This window comes from Pelecanus crispus, chromosome 4 (genome assembly GCF_030463565.1).
Source record: "Pelecanus crispus isolate bPelCri1 chromosome 4, bPelCri1.pri, whole genome shotgun sequence".
NCBI lineage: Eukaryota > Metazoa > Chordata > Aves > Pelecaniformes > Pelecanidae > Pelecanus > Pelecanus crispus.
This window is the reverse complement of record NC_134646.1, coordinates 60,920,893-60,937,325: the sequence shown is the minus strand read 5'-3', so window position 1 is coordinate 60,937,325 and position 16,433 is coordinate 60,920,893. Positions and strand designations below refer to the sequence as shown.

At 36.2% G+C, this 16,433-nt stretch overlaps 1 protein-coding gene across 2 annotated transcripts in view; it reads right to left on the bottom strand.

Annotated features, from left to right (window-relative positions):
* Positions 1–16,433, bottom strand: part of PDS5A (PDS5 cohesin associated factor A) — an 87,447-nt gene that overhangs the window by 12,298 nt on the left and 58,716 nt on the right. For both annotated transcript variants that reach the window (XM_075709916.1, XM_075709917.1), the window contains 13 exons: positions 15,874–15,989; positions 14,893–14,998; positions 13,241–13,401; positions 10,454–10,577; positions 8,930–9,088; positions 8,614–8,682; positions 7,806–7,942; positions 6,956–7,079; positions 6,489–6,693; positions 5,868–5,982; positions 2,578–2,710; positions 1,830–1,949; positions 612–674 (listed from right to left, as the gene is read on the bottom strand). In XM_075709916.1, coding sequence (XP_075566031.1) covers positions 612–674; positions 1,830–1,949; positions 2,578–2,710; positions 5,868–5,982; positions 6,489–6,693; positions 6,956–7,079; positions 7,806–7,942; positions 8,614–8,682; positions 8,930–9,088; positions 10,454–10,577; positions 13,241–13,401; positions 14,893–14,998; positions 15,874–15,989 — 1,632 coding nt within the window. The remainder of the gene's footprint in view (positions 1–611; positions 675–1,829; positions 1,950–2,577; positions 2,711–5,867; positions 5,983–6,488; positions 6,694–6,955; positions 7,080–7,805; positions 7,943–8,613; positions 8,683–8,929; positions 9,089–10,453; positions 10,578–13,240; positions 13,402–14,892; positions 14,999–15,873; positions 15,990–16,433) is intronic.

Below are 16,433 nucleotides of genomic sequence, written 5' to 3'. Positions count from 1 at the left end.
ATGTAATTTAACCAGAACCTAGGAAAGACAGTCTCAGAATCCCAAGAATGGACAGCCAGTGGTAAAAGGTATAAAAATAGTTTCTGGGTTTTATGTTTTGTTTGGGTTCCCCCCCCCTCCCCCGTCGTGCGTCCCCACCCACACTGAAAGACTTGGTCTTTTCTCTCCCCTGTGAAGGTATCAGCCAAATTATGTCTGAAATAAAATGAGACGTTCAAAAGGGGATAGACTTTTGCAGTTGAATTTAACAACATTAACAGCTATATTAAAAATATTAAGATTGAAAATTTAAGACCTCCAATGCTAGCGGTGTCACAATTCAGTATCTGCATCATAACTTTACGCCACGTTTATTTGAATAACAGAAAAACCTGTAGTTATGTGAAAAACTGTAGTTAATCAAGAACCTATGCCTCAGTGCACAGGTAACAATCTTGGTGTTGTGTACTTACCAGGTAGCATGTTAAAGGCATTAATTATGCCATCAAATAAAAGAATCACAAATTATTGTACATAAACTCTTAATACAATTTTTAAACTACAGCAGTCCAGAACATTTAAAAAAATCACAAGTAATATTGAAAGAATTGTAACTTGTCAAAATACAGTACCTTTCCTGTCAAAAGTAGAACCCTTGTCTCTTCTGTAATGTAATTCCTGTCATTGCAGAAATCCTGTATAAAAGAATAAAATAAAAATCAGTTTGTGTTTGATCTCGCTGTTGTTTTTTTATATATACACGATTGACTACTCATATTAAACGCTACTATCAAGTGCTACAGATATTTCACACCATGCAACTTGCTGACAAATGAATCAATCTAATAAAGATAGGTCAAACTAGTATTTTGGAGGAGATTTGTCGCAAGCATTACTGAATGACAGCGTGCCATCCTTTAAGTTGGGATTAACATTTTTCTTCTTGAATGACATGAATCATTCGAAGCGAAGCAAAACTGCCCTCCCTATTTTTTCACTTGCATCTTTTTCATGGGAAGTCCAAAGACAGGAAAGAGGTGCTGCTTTCTCTAAACAAGTTGAAAGTTGCTACCTCTGTCACTCTGAGTACAGTTTATGCAGACCAAAACACTAAATCTGAATGCAGGTAGCTATCACAGACACTAGCTCCCTGTCACCATGGCATCTGCCATTCCACAATTAAATAAGCAAACTAAATTTTGCTTAAACAGACTCTGGAAAGGCTGTTAATTAACAGTCTAAGACACTGAAAAATGTGAAGTGTATTCTTCAGTACAACCAAAACATCAGGTCGTCGGGCCCAGAGACTTACTTTGGTTCCACGTACACTTTTGAGAAGTATGCCTCTTAAAGACAGTAGCGCTACTGCTGATAGTAGAGCTGTACTCACCAAGACTATTACTAGGCAATAAGACAACCAACTTGTACAGCAAGCAAAATAGCCAAACAGCTACTGATGGATATAAACATACCATGGATAACATAAAAGAAGTTCCCTTTTTCTTTTTAGTCTGCTTTGCATTCTAATTCAGATATACAGACAGAATATACATATATTCTCACATATTCAGACGCACTTGTAAAACACTTCAATGAAATGATCTAGAAATACATGCTAACATATCAATATTTATTCTAATTAGTTCTCATCTGGTTACAAACATTTCTGGCACACATTTAGAAGACACAGATAGCATAGCATACAACCAATGTTAAAAAATTTAATTGCTGAGGATAAAATATATGCATTTTCCCACTCATGATATTATGTTATGGAGATAACCAGCTCTCAGTTACAAAAATCCAAGTATTTCCCCTTATTACTTTGGAAATTAAATTAATGAGTTTACCTTTTCAGGTTGTGTAAAAAATTTGGTTGGCAACACAGGGTCCTTCGGTGAATCTGCATTGCACAAAGCACTTTTGCTGTTGATTACACATAGTGCTACATCACACACTGTATAAAGTTTCTGAAGAAAAAAAAGAAAAGTATGCTTTTACAGTGTACAGAGTATGTAGTTCTTTAAAAAGTTTAATCTATGTGTTAAAATAACCACCACTAAGGATGTATTTTGTAATTACATCATTAACCACACTGTTGGCTCTTGAAACACATACAGAAGTCCCCATTTTTCATATGATACTATTTAACAAAAACCGGTAATATTTTACATGCCTATGCTGTACAATAGAAACTTTTGGTCAATCAAATCACCATAAATGGTTTCTCATCTCTGCTAGAAACTAACAGGTTTAACGGTAGCCATATAATATAGTCTTTCCTCCCCCAACAGCAGAAGGTACTTATGTCAGGAAGCTAGGCAGTAGGAGTTAAAATAAGGCAGGCAGGCAGTAACAAGAATATTTAACAAGTTTTGTTTATTAACTTCATTAGGTATTGTGTGCTGAACAAGGTCAGCAAAGTTCTGAAAGAATGAGATCGGTAACATCCAGACAATGCTCGCAATTAACACTCTCTCTAAAAGACCATAAAAATGTCTGAGCTAGTGCTTTCAGATTTCCTGCAAATCCTGTTCATCAACTGCTTGTGAAACCTTCAGCCCATCACCCAGCGCTTATCTGAATTGCATTTCTTACTTCATTGGCCTTTGGCTCATCAGGAGACTGAGCATCTCGGGTAAGCTTGATGTTTTCTGCCATCTTTTTCATGAACGCATGGCTGTTGTTCTCATTTTTTGTCATTAAAACTTCAAGCATGAACCACAGGCACCTAAAAAGCCATAAACCCACAAGCAGTTACATTCCAGCTTTTATATTGCAGCTCCCACATATAGCAATGCCCTAAAAAATTTTGTCAGCTGTACTAGCTTTTTCTTAAGAAACCACAATCAATTTGAAGATATGATAAACAGATAACATCATCCAAAGGTGTAAACAGAATCTAGATCTTTAACACGCAGAGTCTTAATCGTACTCTTCAGAATAAATCTGCCAAATTAGTGTGCTTCTCTATTACATCTGCAAACACTTCCCAACCAATCAACTTTTTTGTCTTCCAAACATGAATAGAAGCAAGAATTCTGGTGCTACCATCATCTAGATGAAATTCTGTAATCACTACCTTGGGCTATGTCTATGTTCCTATCAACAATGTACCATGACCGCACTCAAAACAGGCTTACACAGATCATACTGCTGCTAGACAGTTACCCACACTACATGGTTTAATACTGGAACTCAAATAGGAGAGGAGAGCCAAAACTGAGCAGGTCAGATTCTTGCTAATGCTCCATATGGGAGGAAAAGAAATCCTTACGGATAGACATAATGGAATTAGCTTTCCCAGTTTTCTTTCTTTAAATCTGGTTTGTTTACAGGGAGGACCTATTACTTTTGGCTAAAAGTTTGTTTTAAGAATTTTTCAATTATGATTTAAAGCACAACTGGTCCGTCCATGCTATCATCTGCTTCAGAGCTGCACATGGCTAGAGGGTCAACAACAGTCATAATGTGGTAAAATAATACTTAGTTGGGAAAAACATACGGTGGGTCTGAGAAATGCAGACTTTGCCAGTAGCAAATTTAATTCTAAAGCTCTGGAATATAGATCACCTTGCAGAAAGAGGCTAATTAAAAAAAAAAAAAAAAAAACCCCAAACAAACCAGGATGACTAAATATTAGAATTCCCTGTCCACAAAAGTCCAAATCTTCTTAACTGATACAAATTAAAGATTGCAACACAAGAGATGAAGGAACATTTCTCTCAAAAACTCGAAGTAAAAGAGGGTTTGTGCTCCATCAAAACACTTAAATAGTTATCTGGTGTTCAAATAAAGTAAGATATCTATATTCTGACTTGCATCCAAGAGCTACAAAGGCTGTAAGTAAATAAATGTGTTAGATACCCTTACATCCATCTATTCACTATTCTCAAGAACTTAAATGGGATGAATACAGGACCGATAACATACCACACTGACCCAGCTTCTCCAAAACCCCGTGTCGTCCTAAGATTACTATTAAGGACAAATTTTATGCTGGTAATTCCAGTTAACACATGTCAACTTCAGTAGCTTGATTTCCTCACTAAGTCGACAAATTAAATAAATCATTATCAACCCTGAAAAAGACCTTTCCAGAACAACAGTGGCATTTCATGTAGAAAAATATGCACCTAGAAGAACACAGTGACATAAAGTAAGTTCATTCTCTGTATCCATTTCAGTATTTTTGGAATATGAATTTGGAAGAAAAAGACACTGTCTCAAGATAAAAAAGAAACCCAAACATACCTCTGCATGACAAGCTTAAAAAACTTTGTAAGGATAAATATCACAGATTATGGTTAAGGAACTTGCTAAGCATGTATTTACTTTACGTGACTCTATTTAGGCCATGTAAAACCAAGATGAACTAGGGAGACAACTACAAAATACACTGCCAGTCTGCTTTTCCAAGTTTGCAAGCACCTATGTTAACACTTTAAAGTGAACACTATGACTCTCAGAACTCTTGAAAGAAACACTGTATTACATTATACAAGAAAAATGTTTTGCATTTATCTCAGGAGACTCTTCAGAGATGTATTCCTGCCAAAATTCCTGTACAGAGTATTTCTTTGTTTGGAGCAGTCCTCTCTGGCTAGTTCAGCCAGCCTGTCACAAACATGAGGGAGGAAATTTGACAACAAAGGAGAGCTAAACAAGGGGTGTCCAAAAAAGCTCTGTGCGCTAGAAAGTACTTCTTGGAGAAAGTATTAACTCAACAACTGCAAATCAGAACTTGTTCCATGCGTTTTGGATAAAGTACACGCTGGGGAGTGCTTTCAGATGTTGCCAGGAACAGGGAGTCCTGGGACAAAATGTAGACTTGATGATTAGGTAAGAAATCTTCACTGACTTCAGGTTCTGACCAGGTGTGAGTCAAGTAACTCAGAAATCAGAACAAATTAAGTTTTTCATTTAAAGAAAGAATCAGACTTGGACTCTCACAGGTGAAGGCTGAAAAAGAATTAAGATGTAAAGTGGTCTATTTGTGCCAAGAATGAACTGCTTTTCTGATGATGTATATTGTAGTATGTGGTTATACATGTCTTTGTAATACCAAAGCAACATGGCTCACAGTTCCACCAAAAATAAATACAAGAAAAAACCCCAAACACTAAAACCAAAGCTGGGGGGGGGTGCTTTAACAATTTTTTAAAAGTCTTAAAAATTAACTATTTTTTTAAAATTCATTACAAGACACAAAAGGAATACAAAAGTTTTGCTTAAGGTATGAGAGATTATTTGAGGCATAAAAGAAGGTCTCAAACTGGAAACAGTACAGAACAAGCTTCTCTATGACAGGCTTGCGTACAATAATCTGTGCTCAATACATTAAGAAGCACTAAGTCTGCGCTGCAGACATACAGTGCAAATGATAGTCAGCAACAAACTTAGCGTGAATTCTAGCGGGGGGAGGACAGGAGGGAGGGGGGGAGTTCCCAGTGAAGTAGGACAAGCAGGACTCTGACCCAGTATCAATGGCATTACGTTTTGAAGCCTTGGAGAAGCTCTGTATTTTATAAGTTCCAAAATATTTGAACTGACATTACTTGGCATCTCTTAAGTCTGTTGGGAATTTCTACAGATATTCCTAGGCACAAACACAAGAATCTAAAATCATTACTTCACTTTAAAAGAAGTCTAGACAACTCACTAATTATATGTGTATATGGTATATTATGGTGTGACCTACAGGCTATCATTTGGGCTTTCAGAATATACTGCTAAGCAGTTGTTGATGCTTTCTTCCCTTGGTTAAAGCATTACACATTTCCAAGATTACTGTTTTGCAAAATAAAACCTGAGTTCCTCTTCCTAATCAGTTTTATCCAAGCACAGAAAAATTCTCAGCAACAATTCTAGAATCATTTGACACTTACTCTTTGACATCACGAAGCTGATCAACATCCTGAGGTTTTGTGAAATCTGGATCATGTGCCAGTAAGTGAATCATATATGGTACCACATATTCAGGCAGCAAAGACAGCAATTTTTCTACATAATAAAAAATCATAAATAACTTTTGTATAATACACACACATGCATCACAAGAAACACTTTTCAAAGTATTAATTTTCAAATATGGAATGTAAAATTTCAACTTGCATTTTCTTCCTGCAAATTTTAATTTAAATGAATCATTAAAAAGAAATGAACAAGTTTTACTACTACAAAACTACTTGGTCTTACTTCTGGAAGAAGGTCATAAAGCCTAAGATATGAGAAAACAAAATTTGTTTTTTGGGCAAAACAACTACCACAATAACAGCATTGTATTTTACATGTGTAATTCTCAGCAATGTACAGAGAAGTATTTTATGGTTTATGCTAATGCTAAACTAAGTAAATTCAGATTTGAGTGTGTCTAATATAAAGATGAGGAAACAAATTAAACCTATCCAGTGTTTCTTTAAAAAAGCAATTTGCTTAAGTTTTAATGATTACTCCTTCCACTTTAGTATTTGACTGTTGCATTCTTAACAATTTTACTGAATACTAACCGTTAGCCATAGGATTCTGCTTAATATATTCTCTTCGTATACTGATGTTTTTGAGCAAGCACTGTCTGGCATGTGCTCTTCTCTCTTTCACAGGGTCTTTGGCACACAAAGCAAAGATTGCCATATATTCCAAAGGGAGCAGTAATTTCACAAGTGCCTTATGCAGTTTCTGGGCAAATATCTGCCTCACTTGGTAGCACTCATCCTATAGCAACATAAAACATAAGAGTGCAACCATAAAAATCTTGGTCTTAAAAAAAAAGAAAAAACAGCATTCAAGGTGGAATTACGGGAGACATTTTAAAAATATCAACAGGTGCAGCACAATAAATATTTGAAGTTTAAAGAACTCTTTTGAAAGCTGCAGTGAGGAATAGAAAAATACTCAATGTAGCAGCAACAAAAGCTCAGATGTAAGGACTCTGAACTTAATTAAGAGTCACTTCAATTCAAATGCAGTTACTTACATTAATGACAAGTGCACAGAGCTGGAACTGTTCTGGGGTAATTATTTCATGGTAACAGGGTTCCTGTGCAAGCTTCATTATTGCACTACCAGCAGCTAATCGCAGTCGAGACATATCCGATTTACTACACAAACATGAGAGAGAAAAAAAAACCGAAACAAAACCAACACAACTCCACAACTATCCTTAAATCACTTGCATGTCATGATTTATTCTTTTTACAAGATCAATGAGCAATTAAGGTTTTTCTCCATCAGATCAGATCACAGTTCTATAGCTTCAGATCAAGCTAAAATAGCCCAAATTTGTGAAAATAAGGGTATCTGCTTTCCCCACAAAAAAATTAATTCCAGTAAAATAGTGAAATGAGAAGAGTAATGTTTCTTGTTTTCATATCACTGTCTAAATGAAACCACCACTTTTGCCACAGATTTTCTCTTTCCTTCCTTCACCCTCAGAATGAAGATAAGGTGCAAAGTTACCTCAACTGTTGGAATGAAGAAGCTCCACTCAAGATGACCCAACTCCCAATTGTGTTAAATCTCACCACTCAATTGTTTTCAAAGATACTCCTGCAGGTCTTTTACTCTCTAGAATGTCTTTTACTATCAAGATATCTACAGGGTTCTGAGTTAGACTATTATTGAATACAAGAAAGAGGGAGTATCAAGTATATTTTCACACTTGCCATTCCACTCCTAAAATTAAAACTCCAGTCAGATCCGTTTTCTATCATCCCTTTACCCAACATTGTGCTCAATTTAAAATTCTAAAAAAGCTCCATAAGAATTAATATTCTTTGAAATTTTACAACAAAATTGATGGAAGCCTGAAAGGAACAAAATCTGACCTGATTCGCTTCTGTTCTGTCAAGTCTCCTTCACTGACAAGCATAGCTGATAATAACCGGAGCGTGGAATTTGCGGATTTTGACTGGTTGTTTTTCATGCCCAACAGCCAGCGTACCAAAAGTTTAATTGCTTGCACCTATCAAACACAAACAAACAAACAATGCACTTACTTCCTAAAGTTGATAAGGCACTAAAACCTACTGCTGTCAAATTGAAATTTCCATAGACTCCGATTTATTAGAGCTGATATATTTTTAAAGGAACAGAATGAAGCAGTAAATATTTACAGAGTGAAGAAGGAAGTAGCAGTCTTTGTGACATCAGGACATTTCAACTATGGTTCAGTGTCTTCTCACAAGTGCATCTAGAGGATTCAGGATACTTGCTACATGATTAAAAAATAAGAGCAACTAGGCAAACATTTCTAGAAATGGCCATAATTAGATTCACAGTAAATAGCCTATAAAGATGAATGAATAAAATTCATCAAGGTCTCAATTTATTTCAAATCGGTTTACAGTCAGTAAAGTCAAATTACCTTTCTTGTAAGGAAAACTAAAACTTTTGAATTTTCTCAACATTCAGCATAATTAATATTAGTAAGTGAAGACACCAAAATGCACAGTTCCTACCAGTTCTATAACTGTGTGTATAATCCACAAAAACTCTAGAACACTGCATATTCTAAGGAGACTAATACAAAAGTACTCAAAGAGATTTATTCTAATATTCTCCATTGCATAACTTGGAAAAAAGTAAATGTTTAATTTCAAATATACACATTATTACTGACAGCAGATCATTCACCTTTGCTAGTACTTCTGGAGAAACTTCTTCATCTGGAGACCACAATTTTCCATTTTTCTCACCTGTTGACTACAGACATTCATGTAAGTTTAAGAACTGGTTCAACCCATACAGAAAATGTACAGGTAAAAATTGAAAAAAGTCATGGACTAAGCTTTCTTTCACACAAAAATCTTTTATAATGCAACATCACTGTTCCAGCCATTTACAGAATGTTCCTTTATTGACCCATTTAACAAAAAAATGCTCTATTCCCCACAGAGTTAGTAACAGCCAAACACAATAGTAAGGACTTATCAAAAAAAGAAAGTCTTACCCTGTCATTCATTAAGAGATCTTTCACAATGAAATTTGCAACAACAGATTTCATTGGAGAAGCAAACTGGTCTGGAGCCAACATAGAAATATGACCCAATGAGACTAATGGAGTTATAAGTTGTTCTGGTACATCAGCATTCAAACTTCTACTAAGAGGCTGAGGAAGGGGGGGGAAAAAAAAAAAAAAAATCAGAATTCAACTACAGAGAAGTAAGCTAGCATGCTGAATTTATTTTACTGCTGGATTGCTCATGAGTTTCAGTTTTTCCATAAGAATTAATAAAGTTAGCATAGCAAAATGGAAAAAAATGTCATTTCCTCATTAATTGAGTAACCAAAAAAAATCTCACGAGATAAAGGCAAAACAAATTTCATATTCTCTTCCTGTGTTAATTGTGAACACACTCAAACCTGGGAGGTATGGGAAAAACTCTGACTCAATTCTATTCATCAGTTGTGAAAACCTGAATCGTAACAGCAAATGGCAGAAAATAATAGCAGGTAAAAAAACCTTGGAAACCTCCAGGGACATTTCTATCAAGCGATCAGTATTTCCCTTCCAGACAGCAGTCACCAGGATAATTCTGTGCTGCTGTATCACTCGGCACCCTCATGTCGTATTCTGGTATTATGAGGGAACATGCACTCTGACAGAAGTCCAAGCAGGGATCAAACTCTGTAAGCTTAATTCAAAGCTTTTCACACTTCTGAATTATGCATAGGTTCAAAGACAGCAAAGATTAAGAACCTAAGATATTTTACAAGTGCAGGTTAATAATGTTATTATTTAATTTACAGTGAAAAGTAATAATCTCTCTGCTCTAAGGTGACTTCTTGCTTTACAACTCGTCTAAGCAAGCAGTAAGGGAGCAGTAAGGGAGCAGTAAGCCAACATCTGAGCTTATAGTCAAGTAATTATTCTGCACTAACTTCCTCAGTGAGAAAGTGCTGTATGTGCAAAGACCTTAAAGCAAGGTAATTTAATACAGTTTGAAAGTAGAGGATGTTATCTCTCATTTAGTATCTGCTAAATGTGTCCTCATGGGATTTAGTGTGGATCGTTCACAGGTGATTTTTAGGTATTTCGCATTCCTTCTATTTCATAGAATCATAGAATGCTTTGGGTTGGAAGGGACCTTGAGAGATCATCAAGCCCAACCCCCCCTGCAGTAAGCAGGGATCGAACCTGTGAACTTGGCGTTATTAGCACCATGTTCTAACCAACTGAGCTAACCCGGCGTTCCAGCATATTTAGTTTATTTCCCCCTAACTTTTCCTGTGTAGACAAAAAGGAGTACCTTACCTATCAGACATCAGAATATTACAAAATTGTGACTGTAAGGAAAAAAGATTAATAATTTGCTATTGTAAAATTAATGACTTATCTCGACTACCATGCACCTGTAGGCTTCCTGATCTCATAAATTGTTATCTGTTAATGAACAGTATGAATTAATGGCAATTACTAGTATCAATTAAGAACACCACAAACAAATCTTAAAAACAAAAAAGCAAGACATACCTCAAAGATCTGTGCAAGCTGCACTTCTTTATTTGAAAATATGGCATGTATACAGTGAACAGCTTGTTTTGCCTGATGAGGAGTGCCTCTTTTTGCTTTCTGATGCAAAATCGGAATTAGTGTTCTGTGAACATTAAACAAAATACTTCAAAATGCAATTTGCAATCTACAAAAAATAAAGCTCTTCACCTATACAAATCTATCCTCACAGTCTTATAAATCAAACATTTCTCTGAAGTCTGTTCAGGAAAGATCATAATAACAAAGTGAAAAGCAGGATGGAATTGTATTTAGTAATACTTGTTGAACATCTGATTGTACACAGTTAAGCAGAAAAAAGCCCAAAGGGAAAAATCAAACATGAAAGAAAATAATGATCAAAATAAGGCTGTTTAGGAAGCCAAATATATGGTGGGGAGAACCAGACAGGTTCAGCTAGGGTAAACTCCTGGGCTTGTTATCCAAGCTTGGAAGTGACAGAGCTGAAGAAAATTCATGAAATAACCATTAAACATTAGTGTGCTTATAGGCCTTTACTACTTTAACTTTGGTCTTTAATTGCAATGTATACTCAAGTGAACAAGTGCTTTGTTCTGAGCTTTTGCATTTGAGTCCTCTGAAATCCATCAGCTGATCAGAGACCACCGAAGGAAGAGCAGGGCAGAAGCCACTCCAGAAACCAGGTTGAGGTTGCTCAGGCTGTTTGGTTCCACTCCTGAGAGAGTGCTGGAAGGCAGGCCTGTCCCCTGAGAGGTCATCATTGAGACACTAACTCCTGAGGTTTACCATGCAACTCATCCAGCAACTGACACGAGAAAACAAAATTGCCTAGAAAGCTTCTGACACACAAACATCTAAAAAAAAAATCCTGCTTTCTTGAAAGGCTCAGTAACAATACAGCATTCAGTACATGGATTATTTAGCACCCAGTCTTCACAGACACATTCTACATAATCAAAATCAGCCACAAGAGGTGGAAGAAGAGCTTGCAGGGTTGAAAGAATGAAGTCCCAAACATTTTCCTCAAAAACCACATAAAACCCAAAACCAAAGACCCCTAGAAAAATGTTAACAGTACCCCAAAGCAGAATGTCTCTTCTCAAACCTGCTAAGATTCCACAAGTTGGATTAAATAAGAACCAAAATAGCAAATAATTCAGTAAAAACTACAGTTAAAATCAGCTCTGATGCCTAACCTACAGTCTTCATAGCGTAAGTACACGCACATTAAAGGGCCTTTGCCAAGCATCGGTGCATCAGTTACAAACCATACCTCATCACACCCCAACTGACATAAAACTGCAAAAGGTGAAACCTGACATGTTTGCATGCACCTTTACATGTTCACATCTACAAGTTTACACATGGTCCATAGGCTCTCTCTGAGCACGGCCAATGCTTCCATCAGACTCTCGAGACATGTGGCAGTCCTTGCCCATGAACTGGTGCACAAACCTATTCATTTCCCATACGAGGAAGAACTTGGACTACTGCTGGTGAACACTACTTCAAGGGACAGCAGGCAGCCTGTTCACACAAGCTGTTTTAAAAAACACAGCTCACTTGAAACAAACTATCTTGCTGATTATATCAAATCTTTTGTTTATGACAAAGATTTCTGAATATATGAAATCTGGAACATCTACTTGTCCTCAGACTTCTTTTTCTTTGCATCAGTGTAAACACTGACCTGGTTTTGGCTTTCTGAATGTTAACCTGACTTGCTTGCAAACCATGCCAAGGGCTAGACCTCCACTTCGACAGTTATATATTTAAGTTATTTGACTTAGTCCAGACTATACCTTCAGCAATACCTAGCTAAGGCATAGAGCCAAAAGAAATGTCAGCAATACCAGGTCCTTTGACAGAAGATGATATACCCCAGCAATGCACAGTCTTGACTAAACTCCAGTAGGGAACTATAGACAATTGGGACTATACTGGGAACTATACTGACAACAGGGACTGCTGGGCTTTTCCTTCTCTTCACCCCTACAAACATCTTGTAACATTTTTCTTTTGCCCAAAATGTGATTCAAATCCATAAGAATCGCTGAGGTTACATCTTCAATTCACTGAGAATTTAAGGTGTACATTGGTATGCATTTTAGCATGGTAATACCCGAAATACTATTTCAATATATGAAACTTGAAACCTGTGCTTTATAATCTGGAATAGTTAGTTACTAACAGGCTAATTTTAAGGTTTTAGATGGTACCCACAAGGTTTTAAATAGTCTGCGAATACCTAGTAGATTATGTAGCTATAATCAGCAGTTAAAGCATGAATTGCATAATGGTGACTTATAGACAGCCAATTATTCGTTGTTAGAAATTAATGCCTGCTTTTGGATGTTGTTTCCCAACTTGTTTCATAACAAACAGAGCTGTTAACCATCAGAGATTATATTTTCATTCCTTACAAAGATAGAAAAGGAAGGACAGATATGAGTAGAAATGATGCCAAGGAATTACATTTCGCCATATTTTTGCTGTTGCTTATTTTGTAACCTGGGAAACATGCTACACTGTTTTTAATATGTCTATTATAAGAAGAATTTTTAAGAAGTACCTAACATCTTCAATAAATATACAAAAATTGCAAGAATGCAGAATTTAAAAATGAAGAGGCAGAGACAGAAAGGTAGTGGTGGAATACAAAATGATGGAAGAGAAACTGTTCATATTTACAAAACTATAAAGTAGTTTTAGGGGCAACATATCGAATAAACTATCAAGACGCAAAATTCCAGGTATGAAAAGCAGCATGTAAAGAAATACACTCACGATCTTATCTGTGGCAGGTCTGTTTCTATTTTGTGACCCGTGTTTCTGAAAATCTGTATGGCTGCCTCAGCTACCTTATCATCTTCCATCCTGAGGCACTGCAGCAGAGACTCATAGGTCTCTGCAGAGTGGAACGAGGTAGGATGTGTAAAGGACAGAACCTGTAGATACACATTAAAAGAAAGGTATATTTATTAATAGTAAATGAATCATCAGAAAACAAAATTATGGCTGTTTATGAGCATTACCATCAACATAAATAACTATTAGATGCTCATATAGGATTATTACAGTCAATAACTGCATTTTGGAGAAGGTGATACAGGCATTTTCAATTAAATTAATCTATGCTTCGTTCTTCAGGTCCTCCCCTCCTCCAAATATTTTATAAGATACTACATTATTTGAATATGTAAACATATTTATTAAAATGAACACTTATTCAAGAGTTTTCATTTATATTCCAATCTACTTAAGAATGCTTTTTTCCAACTTAATTTAACTGAACTGAAATCTTAATTTCTCCAGAATCTATAGTCCCTGAGCAGAGAATAAATCAAGAAGGTTAAGATATCTACAAACAACATAGATTACTGTCCTTTTAATCTAAAGCTAATGAAATATAACACATTCTGTTAAATAGGAGAAATGTCAAATAAGAAACTAAGCATGCAGATATTAAAGGCAGGACAAGAGAGAACAAAAGGTTATCCCAAAGCAAAACTGTATTAAGTATAGTAAAGTTCAGATAACATAAGGTAGGGAGAACAATGAAAAGTTGCATGTATTTTGTGTATTCTTTGCATTTATCTTATCTTGGTTTCTTTGATCAGAGTTGCCTACTTGTGTGAGTATCAGTGTGTGAAATAACATTCTCAAAGATATCCACGTCACAGCAACAAAATCTTCAACCTTGGCAGATTTCTTTTCTGAACTACATTAGCAAACAGACATGACCTCCTTGCATACTTCTGTATAACTATTTCTACTGTGGTTGCCATTACCAAATTTGGTGTAATACGTCTCCATAAATTCCACCTTGTTCATTCACACTTCTGAAAAGTCTCACTTTAATTATGGAACCTTCACCTCCATTCCCTCCTATATTTTATACTTCCCTTTGTAATACATTGAAAATAAGGTCTCATTAGTGAACTGCCAAATCCATCACAGATGTTTTCCAGATATTTCAAATCCTTCTTTCTCCTCCAGCCATTTCTCATCACCACTAAGAGCACAAGTTTCCCCCATCCCCCTTTTTTCCTCTACATAACTTGGCTCTTGAGTTTATTGCTTGCTTTCCTTCCAGTATCATACAGGCCCCAAAGAACATGCCTCTCCTAATTTCCCCATTTCTCTTCCTCTCACTTAACCTCTGCACCTTTTTCTATATGACTTCCCTAAGCAGAAACCAATTTCTGCTTTAATGTGTGTATTTCAACTCTTGGCACCCTTTTCAAAACATACTTCTTCCAAAAAGCCATCTCTTTCATTATTCTTTTCTCAAGTGAGTATTAATAACTAAACAGTTTCATACATTAAAAAAGTAATCATCTAAACAGTAACTACTAAAATCATGCTAACACTAATTCATTAGTCATACCACTTTTGTCCCTTCCATTATAAACTATAGCTGTGTTAATGCAGATTACCTTGAGAAGTTCAAGTCCTGCACGAATAGCAGTATCAGGACTTACACCCTCCTCTTCATCATCAGCTGTCCCCTCTATGGATTTATTCATTAGTTTTACTAGTGCACTGAAAGAAGAGATACAAAAAGAAAAAAGCAAATGAATGTGACAATGTACAATGTTAAATGCTAGAGATATCAGCAAGATTACTTGGTTTTGCCAATAGATAAAGGGAAGGCATTAGTCCCTTGTGGGGGAGGTGTTGTGGTGTTTGGTTTTAGTTTGGGGTTTCTTTGTGTGTGTGATGTTGGTGTTTGGGGTTTTTTTTTGTAGGTGGGTTTGCTTTTTTTTTTTTTTTTTTTAAATCAAGCTATTCCATTATTCCCTTTCCTTCTGACTTAGCTTTCTGCAAAATTAATTCTTTAGTGGGGGGTGGGGGGGTGGGGGGGTGGGGGTGGGGAACCCACCCAAAAAACCCCCACCATGTTGGCAGCATTCAGATCAACACACAGTTGCATGAGCTTCAGAATGTAATTAGGTTGCCAGACAAGTCTCAAAAGAAATCCAAACATTCTCTTACACAATCCCACAAAGGCTAATTAATTCAACTGCTATATGGAAGACTGTGTTGCAGTTAACTATGTGAAAATTATGATCATCATTTTCACCTTAAGCCCCACAAACAGCAGTTTCACTGGGAACAACTACTATATTTTTACAATCACTTACAGACAGCACTGCAAAGTAGTAGAAGAAAAAAAAAAAAAATCAAATTGTATTCTCTAGGCTGCTGGAAATGAAGACCTCTACATAAAACGTTTTGGTTTGTTCTCCTCCCCTGCGCCCCGCCCCCCCCACCCCCCCCAAGGATATTTACTGCTAGGACAGACTAACCTAAATGCCAAAAACACCTTTTGGGGGGTGGGTGGGGGTGGGTGGTGATGGTGTCATTTAAATCGTATTTATAATCACTCATGCGATAGTATGATCTTTCAAACTTACCTAATGGCTTCTGAGTCAATATGTACAGGGGCAATTCTTTCCAAAAGAAATTTGACCATTTCCAGAAAAGGATTTGTTGGCTGCTTAGGATTTGCAAGTTTCCGGGCTATCTCCCTCTACAAGAATGTTAGATACAAACAAGAATTACACTCATTTTACTTACTTCTTAAGCATGTTGAATAAGCTAAATACAGCCACTTCTTTTAACCACAGAGATTGTCTATAATCAGTGAAATGTATTTTAAGGGGGGCTGTTGTTATCTCCAAATCTTTCTTTATCACATTATACTGAAAGCAGACATACTTTACCAAACTATTTAAAAGTAAGATGCATTTAGATTTCTAGTGATAGTTCTTCAGAGTTTAAGGAATTGCAGGCCAGATCCAAAACAGTGTCAAGGAAGAGTTAAGGGCAATGTAGACAGAATTTAAATATGTCTGTTGACAAGTAATCCATAAATCTGTAGATAACCCTGTTGTATGTGTGAGATTTCATAAGCAACAATGAAAATATTGCACTAAAAGCTACACTACTGCAGATGTGCAGAAGCACTACACTA